Here is a 12495-nt window from a genome sequence, read left to right on the forward strand (position 1 = left end):
TCATGTGATGTGACTTTCATTCCAGGAAGCGGTCGGCGAAGAGAAGACACGGAGCCAGTTTGTTGCTGTTTTGTTTGTTTTAATCAAAACAAACTGTTTAAAAACTCATTAATTATCCTTATTAATTAGTAGTTAATGAGGGCAGGATGAGTGGGGAACATTATTTATCGTTGTGTGAGAACCCAGTGCAGTTTGAGAACGCCTCCGGTGTCAACAATGTGTTCTTCGATGAAGCCAACAAACAAGTGTTTGCAGTGCGGTCAGGAGGGGCTACGGGTGTGGTGGTGAAGGGTCCTGACGACAAGAGCTCTGTGGCCTTCAGGATGGACGACAAAGGAGAGGTGAAGTGCATCAAGTTCTCCATAGGCAACAAGATCCTGGCCGTACAGAGGACGTCCAAGTCTGTGGATTTCATCAACTTCGTCCCAGACTATCCTCACATCGAGTTCTCTCAAGAGTGTAAGACGAAGAACGCCAGCGTGCTGGGCTTCTGCTGGACCAACTGGAACGAGATAGTCTTCGTCACGGACCAGGGCATCGAGTTCTACCAGGTGTACCCGGACAAGCGCAGCGCCAAGCTGCTGAAGAGTCAGAGCATCAACGTGAACTGGTACCAGTACTGTCCCGACACCTCTGTCATCCTGCTGTCCTCCACCGTCCAGGGCAACGTGCTGCAGCCCTTTGCCTTCAAGAACGGCGCCATGTCCAAGATGTCAAAGTTCGAGATCGAACTTCCCGTCGTTCCCAAGCCCGCCAAACTTAGTCTGTCCGAGAGAGACATCGCTATGGCGACCATTTACGGTCAGTTGTACGTGATGTACCTGAAGCATCACTGCAGGTCGGCCAACAGTCCCAGCGCTGAGGTCGTCCTGTACCACCTGCCCAGGGAGGGAACATGCAAGAAGAGTCACGTGTTGACGTTGAATACGACAGGGAAGTTTGCTCTGAATGTTGTCGACAACCTGGTGGTGGTCCATCACCAGAGTTCACAGACCTCTCTCATATTTGACATCAGGTTGAGGGATCCAGACTCTGCCGTCAACACACACCAACCTGTCCTCCCTGCCGGCTCCATACAGCCTTACACCATGTGCGTGACGGGCCCAGCGGTTGTAGCGGTGCAGCCTCCGGTACCGTGTGAACTGTACTCTTCGTCCTGGAGCGTGTTCCAACCTGACATCATCATCAGCGCTAGTGAAGGTTACCTGTGGTATCTCCAGGTAGGGCTGTCTTGACGATAATCATTATTATCGTTTATCGTGATTAAAAAAACGCTCATAATAATCGTATTGCAGTGATTTTGATTTAGCGTGACATTGTCCTCCGTCATACACTAGGATGAATTTGCTTTTGAGCGTACCAAATGCGCTCTTTCACTCTACACAAATCGATTCGTCAAAAATAGCAGATCTACAAGTTTGTTGCAATGCGTTGTGAGCTTGTAGATCGGCTCTTTTTGGCAAGCGTTCCCCCCAGAATAGGGACTGTTTTAAGCATATTTTGATTAGTGCAATGTCGTAAATGTAATCGTGACATGTAATTTTCATATCGTCCCATCCCTATCTCCAGGTGAAGTTGGCTCCTACGGTAGGCCTCCTGCAGGACAAAGGCAAGTTGATGGACTTCCTGCTACGCAGACGAGACTGTAAGATGGTCATCCTGTCTGTCTGCTCCCAGATATTGGATAGGTCTTCGGACAGCAGCAGTCTACCAGTCGTAGCCACAGTGTTTGACAAGCTAAACCAGGTATACAAGGAATACCTGGAGGCCGAGCACACTTACTCTGTGGCAATGGAGGCGGGTTCGAGCCGGGGGAGCGCGGCCAATCAGAAGCGTCCGGTCAGAACGCAGGCCGTTGTCGACCAATCGGACATGTACACGCACGTCCTATCGTCTTTCACTGAGAGGAAGGGCGTGTGCCACAAGTTCATCATCGCCGTGTTGATGGAATACATCCGATCTCTCAACCAGTTCCAGATCACTGTTCAGCATTACCTGTACGAGCTGGTGATAAAGACCCTGGTTCAACACAACCTGTTCTACATGTTGCATCAGTTCCTGCAATACCACGTGCTGAGCGACTCCAAACCTCTGGCCTGCTTACTGTTGTCCCTGGAGAGTACCTACCCTCCCGCTCACCAGCTGTCACTGGACATGCTGAAGCGTTTGTCCACGGCCAACGACGAGATCGTAGAGGTTCTGTTGTCCAAGCAGCAGGTTCTGGGAGCGCTGCGCTTCATCAGGAGCGTCGGTAGCCACGACAACGTGTCGGCCAGGAAGTTCTTGGACGCGGCACGTCAAACCGCAAACGACATGTTGTTTTATACGGTGTTCAGGTCCTTCCAACAACGGAACCACAGGCTGAGAGGGAACCCTGCCTTTAACCCCGGGGAACATTGTGAGGAGCATGTGGTTTATTTCAAGCAGCTGTTTGGAGAGCAAGCTCTGATGAAAGCTGCTACCGTCTGACTGACTGACACACACACACACACACACACACACACACACACACACACACACACACACACACACACACACACACACACACACACACACACACACACAGAACTAATACGAAATAAATAAATTAATTAAGGATGTTGGATACAGACAGAAAAAAACTATTTCTGCAATGTGGCCTGCATATTAAATGTTTTCTATTTTAGTGACTGAAGACTAATGCACTAATATTTTATGACTTACTGTTATTTGGATTAGATAACGGTATGACAATATGCATCTCTGATTAAACCAAGTATCCTGGATCCATAACTCCATGTCTGGCATTTGTTACAAATGTAACCGCTTAAAAATCGGTTGAGTTATGATTTGAATAGTGGAGAGACTTCCTGCTTCAGTGGACATACATGGACTCGTACTGTATGCATTAGAACATTAGTTCTAGAACATTGGTTCTCAAACTAGGTCGGGACCCCCAGGGGGGTCCCCACATGATTTTGGGGGGACCCCAGATGATTAGCTTAATGTGCAACATTGTGTATACAGGGTATCTGCCCATTTCTAAAGTGACAATTTAAGGACTTTTAAAGACCCTTTTAATATATATAAAAGGAATTATGCAAATACAAAATGGCTAAAAACAAATAAATACAACAAAATATTTTTTTTTGCCAAATATCACCTATGAAAGAGCCAAAATGTGATTATTTTGGGGGGTCACGGCCTGAAAAGTTTGGGAACCACTGCATTAGAAGGCTCGGCTCCCTCTTCCTAATATGGTGGCCGCAGTCACATGAACTGCAGCGGCCAATGAGGCATACCATCTACCTTTCTATATCTATGTCTCCATACAGGATTGAAGTTATATTGTGTTGAAACTTCTATGTTTTGAATCAAATCAAATCTGCCATGACCGAACAAGATTTAGCCTACATCAGTGGTTTAATATGTAAAATGTTCTACAATATAATCTATCTACTATGATCTACAATACAATAATAAATCTACTTTTGACAGTTCATGCAGTACCTGTTTCAGAAAGAAAACCAAACTATGTGTTGCCCCAAGACCCATAGAGTTACAACACGCTTTGATCTCGCCGCAAAGCGGGCCGCTGTGGGCTATAGTTCCAAACATTGGAACTTCCTCATTGAGATTTCAACATTCCATTCTTACAATGAGGGTCAAAGCTAGTGTCGTCACTCTCTTATTAGATCACGCCGGTTGCCTCCAGGGTCAAGGTGGTATTGGCCATATTAATTTAGCTATATTAGTAGATGATGGCATCCTCTTCACCAATGTTCGCCTGGTATGTGTACAGAAGGGGATCTAAGGTCATTGGTTCTCAACCTGTGGGCTGCGAGGATATTGCAAGTGGGCCACCAAATAATTGTCAAAACACTAAGATTCTAATATGACATTACATAAAAATATGTAACAACAATTTCATGGTATTGTTTCTTTAAAACTTTGAAAAAAATGGTTCCTTAATAGGAGCTTAAAGTATGCTAAATTAGTTCCATTGATCCAAGCCGGAACACAATCCATTGATCATTAAAATAAACATGCTCTGACAATGCATATGGCCCACCCATCTGATCACCTAACACGGCTGCCGGCTTAAGTGGACAGATGGGTGGGCTGCGAAGGCTTTGCGAATACTGCGAGATTTTCAAGTGCACCCTGATTTAAAAAAGGTTGTGAACCACTAGTCTAGGTAGTAGTCACCATGGTTTTTCCCCATAAAATGTAAAAACATTAAAGTATGCTTCGGAAAATGGTCGGAAATAATGTACACAGGATTTCAACATGCAGGGTACATATCAGACCTACGTAAATGTACCCTTCAGCTTCTTGTTTGTCCAAAATTACTGGCTATCACAGGTTTTGTAGCATTTGTTGAAATATTGAGTCTAAAATGGTGCCCAGTGTTCTCAGGGGCCCACTGTTCCGGTTAAGTGCTACACAGTAGCACTTGAAGCGCCAATGAAGTGTGCATGTGTCCGCCTAGCCTACACAGTAAAAAATCACACCCTGTGTGAAGGAAGCGGTGCCTTTGGGGCGGGCCTTAACTCATTTCAGTTCGTCCCTATTGGTGGTCTGAGTCCACTTACCAAATTTGTACTTGGTAGCATGCTGCAAACTGGAATGATGGCTGTTTAAAGCCCAGCCAATGGGCAGACAGAGGGGGCGGGGCTTAAGTAATGACAGTTAGTCCCTATTGCTGGCTTTAGTCCATGTACAAAATTTGTACTCCATAGCATGCTGCGAACTTCAGTTATGGCTGTTTAAAGGCCAGCCAATGGGAAGACAGAGGGGGCGGGGCTTCAGCAATTCATGCTGGTCCCTATTGGTGGTCTAAGTCCACATACCAAATGTGGACTTGGTGGCATGCTGCAAACTGGAGTTATAGCTGTTTAAAGTCCCGTGCTCATCCCGTGCTCATACGGGCGCTGGGGGTCCCTGGACCCCTCTTTGATAACGTCATCAATTCATGCTCGTCCCTATTGGTGGTCTAAGTCCTCCACATACCAAATTTGGACTTGGTGGCATGCTGCAAACTGAAGTTATAGCTGTTTGCTTCTTTGCCGTGCTCATCCCGTGCTCAAACAAACGGACACGCAGACAGAGTCAAACGTAGAGCGGTTGGCACCGCTAAAAACTCTGTTGGTGTAAGCAAGTCACACTCAATGAAATGTCGCAAGGAAAGATCTGCAAAGACAATACAAGATTTTAATTTTTTTATTTTAAAAATAGAATCATGTTATTCATTTTGTGGGATGTTTTACAATATAATCAATAATCTACAATAGTCTACAGCCTACTACACGAGAGCCTCGCGCCAGCGACTAGACGGAAGGGTCGCGTAGCGACCCGCACCTCTAGTCTACAATACATTTTATTTTTGACAGTTCATGCAGCAACTGTTTCAGCAAAAAAAAAAAAAGTTTCTCAATACTTATCCTAAAGAGTTAAAGGGATATTCCACCACGCCTCAAGCCGAAATCAGGCTGATCCAGTGAATCTCAGGAGTGGACACGTATAACTGAATAAAGACGGCGCTGGAGCAATCTCGGACGATTGGAGCCTTTTTATTTCGATTTTAGATATTGATTAACAAATTAAAAAGGCTCCAATCGTCCTTTCTCCAAAAGAGTATTTGCATAAAAAATAAGATTGCTAGATTTCCGCTTGATTATGACTGCTGTGGAGGGCAATAATCTTTAATACTGTATTAATAATATGGAGAAAACCAACTTAATTTGATTCCCTCGAAAAAACAATTTTCTGATGATTAATAAGGATTGTGACATTTAAATCACAGACTGTCTGGAGTGTATAACAAAAGTTTACCTGAACTTAGCATGAGTTGCAAAGTGTTCCACTTAACATTATTATTGTTATTTGATTGTCATTTTGGAAAGCTTAAATCAGTGGTTCAATGACCCATAACTCTGGGATTGTACAAATGGAACCAAATTGACCCATACGGTTCCATTTGTAAATTAAGAGTTACAGACCTGTAAGGGTCCATTTGGAACTCCCTCAAGGGTCCCTGGACCCCACTTTGAAAACCACTGGCTTAGTAACACAACCAAACCCTAACCCAAAATAGGGATAGATTATACATTTTTTATAAACGGTTAAATCGATTGGTTCCATTAACTGTTGCATGCCTACACACATGCACAGCATGTTTTATTATATGATCTAAAGACTAATAGATCCTCTAAGACAGCCTTCCTGTAAAATGGTTTTAAGATCCTCCTGCTGTATTTACATACTTTATGAAACCTACAGTATATACAAACTATTTCATCATTTTAAGGCTTCTGGTTGCGTGTTCCACCAAACAATCTCTATCTCTATGTAATTAGACATTTCTGCATACATTATTGAGGTGATTATGCCAGAACACACTAAGCTGATCCGTTTATAAGTCTGAGGTCTCAATGAATATTGTTTGATATTCAAATAATACGCTGGCATAGAGTGTTAGCTGACTAGAATCTAAAACATCACTAGTCGGCTACGTCTAAATCTATGCACTGCTACTGCTGCTGCTGTCATTCATCTGGATCAAGCCAATCAGAGACGAGACGGTGCCCATCAGGCCCACCATCCAGACGGGAAACCGTCCCGCCCACAGGAAGCCGGGCGGCATCCAATGGACGGCGTTGCTGAGGTCGGCCATGCTGCTGATGACACTGAGGACCTCCCTTCTCATCTGTCCATGGAGCTGAGAGCGGCTCGCTGCACTGGCCTCACTGTGGAGACCAGAGGTACACATCTTGTCAGTGTGTCTCAAGTTCATTCATCCTGAAGCCTACATAATCATTCACACGTTATAACCCATTCATTACTACTGGGTAGATCTTTAACCACACTTAACCCATTAAAACCGGGAACGCATCTGTGTCATTTTAGATTTTAACCACTTTAACGATTATTCTATACTTTGCCTATTCAAAAATAGCAGATATACAAGCTAGATCTGCTATTTTCTAAAATTATTTTTAAAGTGAAACATTTTCACTAAAGTTTTTTCTTCTGGGGGTCCCTGGAACAAAATATTTTGAGATAGGGGTCCAAGGCCAAATACATATAATGTTGGGGGTAAAGGTAAAGGTTTTGAGAACCACTGATATTGCAACATAAGTTTTTCAGAAAACTCTTAGTATTTAGAAGACATTTGTAGAATCGGCCTCAGGTCTTAATGGGTTAAACCCTACAGATTAGCTATTTTCAGCCAAGAGATTTGATGTTGAGGGAAATACTAACAGACCTAGTATAGAGCCCTGGGAGTCCCCGGCAACTACGTACTGTATATAGGGTTTAAGTGAGTAAATACAGTATACACTACAGCTCATGACCCACATGGAATCCACAACATTCTGGGTAAAAATAATCTACAGCAAAGGCAATCGGGAGTCATTCACACATTCCCCTTCTTTTACTGTTCCCACATTAGATGACAGTTATGAATACCGTATGTAATGCTCGTGCGAGAGGTGTCTAAAAAGCAAGCAAGACTAGACAATACAGGATATTACATATACAGTAATGTACAAGATGGTAGATTGTAAGGTAGCGACATGCTGGTGGATGTAGGTGATGGGTTTCAGTGACAAGTGGGAAAGGAGCTCTGATGTTGCCACAATGTACAGAAACAGCATGTCAGTGATGTGAAAGGACACACAGTACAGTACCTGCTGTGAGCTCTGTCTGTCTCACATCTCTTCAGCCTCTTCCTCAGCTTCATGACAACCCTGACTGACCTGGAGACAAGGAAAAACCTTTTTATCGTCATTTGCTCCACATTCCCAACCTGTGGGGTGGAAATTGCACCAAAGACCCAAAGGTCGGGGCCGGGGGCTGTTCTTAGTTTTCTTTGATAACATGTGGGCCTGTAAAGCCCTTTAAGACTTTAACAGTGGCTAAGAGCCAACGCTATACAAATGAAGTTGAGCTGAGTTGAGTTTTCTGTCCTCTAAATCTAAATCCCTGTTGTAAGTAACAAGACCAAGCACACTGTTGTTCCAGCAGGACTCAACGACTAGTTGTGTTCTTAACCACTTAAGCCCCATTTTGTACTTTGGCTATTCAAAAATAGCGATCTACAACCTCAGCCTTGTAGATCTGCTATTTTTGAAACATTTTGAAAAATGTAGGACAACCTTTAGAAATGTTGTGAGCTCAGGGCTTAAGGAATCGACCTGAGCCTTACCTAAGGATTCCCAGCAGCAGGGAGGTTCCCCACAGCACAGTGCTGAGCAGCCACCACTTGTCAGACTTGGTTTTGATGAGCTCTGCGTCTGCGGCCCAGGCCATGTGTTCACAGGGATAGTACAACTGATCAGCCACGTTGTTCAGCACTGAGATCCACCGCACGCCGCAGTCCTCCTCCTAAGAACAAAACCAAAAAGTTAAAATAAGAACTCCATGTTACCGTTTAGATTGGGAGTGTTAAAAAACTCATTTTTGGTCATGGGCCAGACAGGGACAAAATGCGACATCATGCGGGCCGGACCTGTTATGCATGTAGAACAGTGGTTCCCAACCTTTTCTGGATCAGGGCCCACTTGAAAAACCTGAAAATGCACACGGCCCGCCCATCTGACTGCTTAACACGGCAGCCGAACGGCTGTCGTGTTAAGTGGTCAGATGGGTGGGCCGCATGCATTTTATTTAATGATCAATCAATCAATTGTGTTCCAGCTTGGATCAATGAATCTAACATAGTATACTTTTAAGTTACTATCTATTTTCGGTGCACAACACTACGCGCAACAACTAAATCACCCTTGTTGAGCTCACCCCTGCACCCAGCCTGTAGCTGTGGGAGTAGGTCAACATGAGAACTCACCCTTGCACCCAGTCCGTAGCTGTGGGAGTAGGCCAACATGGAGAGGTCGTCAAAGAGGCGGAGCACCGTCCTGCAGTGGCTTAGCTGAGCAGACAGTAGCAGCAGGCTGTTACCCAGCTGAGACGAGTTCTTCTCCGTCCCCCGCGACAGAACCCCACCGACCAGCTGGGACCCATAACACACTGTTCTGATCTAGATGCCCCCGTTCCACAGACACCAGCAGGAAGAATTAGACAAATACACGTGTTATTGGAATATATAAGAACTCTCACATGAGGGTTCAAGTTGGTCTTTATTAGGGATGCACCGACATGAAAATTCTATCGAGGCCCATACTAACCTATCAAGACAGATTCAGAGCTCCGCAGCTGAATCGGTCGTCAACTACCATTACAACGTGTAGAGTTGGTTGTTAGTAGGAATGAAAACACAGACGCACCACCGGAAGAGGAGGGCTGAAGTCGAGTGAACGGAACGACATCCGGTCTCTACACGGGAACGTGGGCGGTGCCCCCAGAGGCAAATTCAAAGAAAGAAAAAATATATTTTTTGCCAGTGGGTTCCCAGATTGGGCCCATACTGATGCTAAAAATGACAATTTTGGCGATGGCCGATGCTATACCAAATCTGTTCATTTTGTTTTTGTTATTTTTTCATCCTTAGAGCCAGGGAAACAAATCAACTTTTTTATACACCACCATAATGCATCACAACAACAGATTAACATCGGCTACTGCCATCAGTGAATGTCAAATTATTTGCGGATATGCCGATGGCAGTCAACGAGGCGAATATCGTCCGATACCAATACGCGGACGATATATTGGTGCATCCCTAGTCTTTATTATTACGTCTTGTCCTGTAGAGGTACATAAGAGTAAAATGTATTTTTGGTCAGCTCCTCAGACATTGTCACTATTAGTAAGAGTAATTGAAATATATATATATATAATTAATTTTAAAAGCAAACGTGTATATACAACAGGAGAACTATTTTGTCCCATTGTCCTAGTGCTTAAGGTGCTTGAAGGTGCTGTACTCCCAGGTTATCAACATCTTACGTAAACACATTGTGAGCATGCAGATGCTGTAAAGTGACCAGTGTCCTTGGCCTTTGTTTCTTACACAGGCTTGCAGGGTTGTTATGTTGTCTTGTTATGTATTTATGTATTTCTATTGCTGCAAAAAAAAAAGTGGAATCACAACCATTTCTTTCTACTCTTGAATCTTGAGGTGACACTTAGAAGACTAGTGTCTTGATCTACAGTAGATGACTTGTTTCCGACTAGGAATCTACTAATAATTACTAACTACTAATATTTTACACTAGCCTACTGATGATTACTGACAATTATAATGATCATAATGTGTTAAAAGTTACAGTACTTACAGTACTTACTAAAAGATATAAAAGTGTCTGAGCAGTATTCTTTTTTATTTGACCTTACTGAAACCAAGGTCTCTTTAACCGAGACCCATGCTTACATAGTCAAATCAATTAACACGATCAGAATATATTGTACTTAGTTGACTGGGGTCCCCTAGCACTGGTCCATAGCGTGAGTTTCTAACAGTCTGTACCAGAGCTAGGGGTCCCCCAGGGCTCTATACTAAGTATGCTCCTTCTTTCCCTCCACATCACCAAATCTCTTCGCCAAATATAGCAAATCTACAAGGCGACGCGTTGTGAGCTTGTAGATCTGCAATTTTCTCCGAATTGGTCGCCCCCCAGAATATGGACGCTACATATATTATGGTTAAGAATTATATAATGATGAAATACTCACAATTTTATCTCTTCCTCTATATGATTCCAGCACACCGACCAGAGCCTCCAGTGACTCCTGCATGTCTGATGGACAGATGTCCTACTGGGTGATGTCACAGTCTGAAGGACAAGATGTCCTACTGGATGATGTCACAGTCTGATGGACAGATGTCCTACTGATGTCACAGAGGTCGCAGGACAGTAGAGAGGTCCTACTGCACAATGTGAGATTGCTCAGGTCTTCTGACTCACAAATAAGAGTCAATGAGCCTCCACAGTTGTAGACCCTACTCTCTGGAACGTCCTCACCCTTGCATTAAGGAAAACTCCTTTAAAAAGCTGCTAAAACTCACATTTCACATGAATCTCAGTTAGTTTTATCTGTGTTGTATTTATTATTACTGTCTTGTTATTGTCATGTTTTAGCTTCCCATTTCAGTTACTTTGTTTTGTTGTTATGATTTCATTCTTCATACAGCCTTTATTCATTTGTAACACATGTTTCGCAAAGGTCTTAAACTTTACCATACCATATGTCTCAGGCTGCAACAGGACAGCTGTCCCAATTGATCTCTACTGTAGATGGATCTGTCTCTGCATGAAAATGTACAGGTCTCAGTTTCCCAACGAGAAAATAAAAGCATGATAAAGATCCATTAAAAGCAAGTTCATGAATGCCAGTGACAACATAACGTCTCCGTGAATCCAAACACAAAACAACACACACAACACTGATCCATTACACTACAGCTGGACTTTGTAACAGGAAGTACTATTCAGACGGTAGTAGTCAATCCCCGACAAGATGCAAGAGATTCATTAATACATTGTGATCAAACTATGGTCCAGTTTGACAGTACTGTGTTTATACATTTGTGTTGTTCTTAATCTTTCCTGTACTTCTTTGATGTTATCTAAGACCAGAACACACACACGCACGCGCGCGCGCACACACACACACACACACACACACACACACACACACACACACACACACACATTGAGTGATCTGGTATCTTGGTGTATTTGACATGCCTAGGCAAAATGTATTTGCTTATATACTGTAGGCCTATACTGTCCTTTACTGTTGAGCACCGAATCCTTTCACGTTTGAGAAACATGCACATTTATTTGTTTATTATTCCAAATTAGCCAAGACATGCACATACTTGAGCTTGTAGATCTGCTATTTTAGCCTAGGATATTTAGTGTAGAGTTAAAACAGGAGGGGGCCCAGTATAGCGCCCTGGAGGACTCTGATCCATAGGGTTTAACAGTGGTTAACACTTAGGAGTTGACTCTGTCGAGGACAGGGCATGAACTTGATCTAAAATGTACAGTAATTCCAATGTTGACCTGTTATTATCATAATTCAATATCACTGTAGACATTTCCATTAAAATAACAAATATAGCTAAGAAAATTAGCTTATTAAAACATATGTTCTGTTCTGTTATCAGTAACAATATAAAATCAAGACACAATCAAATAACAAAAAGATATTTTATTTATTTACATTATAAACTCGACAGACCATAGGCAATAGACAAAGCAAATAGTGTATTACTGTAAATTGATCTACAAGCATCAAACGTCAATTTGCAATGTTTACCACTATTCTCAGCATTTGGGTCCTCCCCTTAAGACTTAATGAGAGAGTGAGTGTGTGTAACCGGCTGTTTTCCTATTATCTGACTGCAGTGGCAGTGTTTATGTCCTTTGTACAAGGCATTCTTGTACTTGTGTTTATGTGGACATAAATACATATTGTGTGTGTGTGTGTGTGTGTGTGTGTGTGTGTGTGTGTGTGTGTGTGTGTGTGTGTGTGTGTGTGTGTGTGTGTGTGTTGTTTTGACAATAGCTTAATAGTCATTCCATTACAGACAGTTTCTGTAGACCA

The 12495-nt window shown here is 43.1% G+C and overlaps 2 protein-coding genes across 2 annotated transcripts; one reads left to right on the plus strand and one right to left on the minus strand.

The window, feature by feature from the left end:
- The first annotated feature begins 25 nt into the window (after window positions 1–25).
- rmc1 (regulator of MON1-CCZ1) lies at window positions 26–3119 on the plus strand. The gene is made up of 2 exons (XM_084065670.1): window positions 26–1220; window positions 1570–3119. The coding sequence occupies exons 1-2, from the start codon at window positions 147–149 to the stop codon at window positions 2467–2469; spliced, it is 1974 nt and encodes a 657-aa protein (XP_083921796.1). The 5' UTR covers window positions 26–146; the 3' UTR covers window positions 2470–3119.
- Window positions 3120–5285: 2166 nt separating this feature from the next.
- Window positions 5286–11321, minus strand: pex11g (peroxisomal biogenesis factor 11 gamma). The gene is made up of 6 exons (XM_084065671.1): window positions 11126–11321; window positions 10615–10905; window positions 8828–9019; window positions 8189–8367; window positions 7671–7739; window positions 5286–6728 (listed from the first exon to the last, which is right to left on the minus strand). Exons 2-6 carry the CDS (start codon window positions 10675–10677, stop codon window positions 6503–6505), a joined length of 729 nt encoding a protein of 242 aa, XP_083921797.1. The 5' UTR covers window positions 10678–10905; window positions 11126–11321; the 3' UTR covers window positions 5286–6502.
- Window positions 11322–12495: the final 1174 nt, after the last annotated feature.

This window comes from Gymnoscopelus microlampas (genome assembly GCF_963454915.1).
Source record: "Gymnoscopelus microlampas genome assembly, chromosome: 9".
Taxonomy (NCBI): domain Eukaryota; kingdom Metazoa; phylum Chordata; class Actinopteri; order Myctophiformes; family Myctophidae; genus Gymnoscopelus; species Gymnoscopelus microlampas.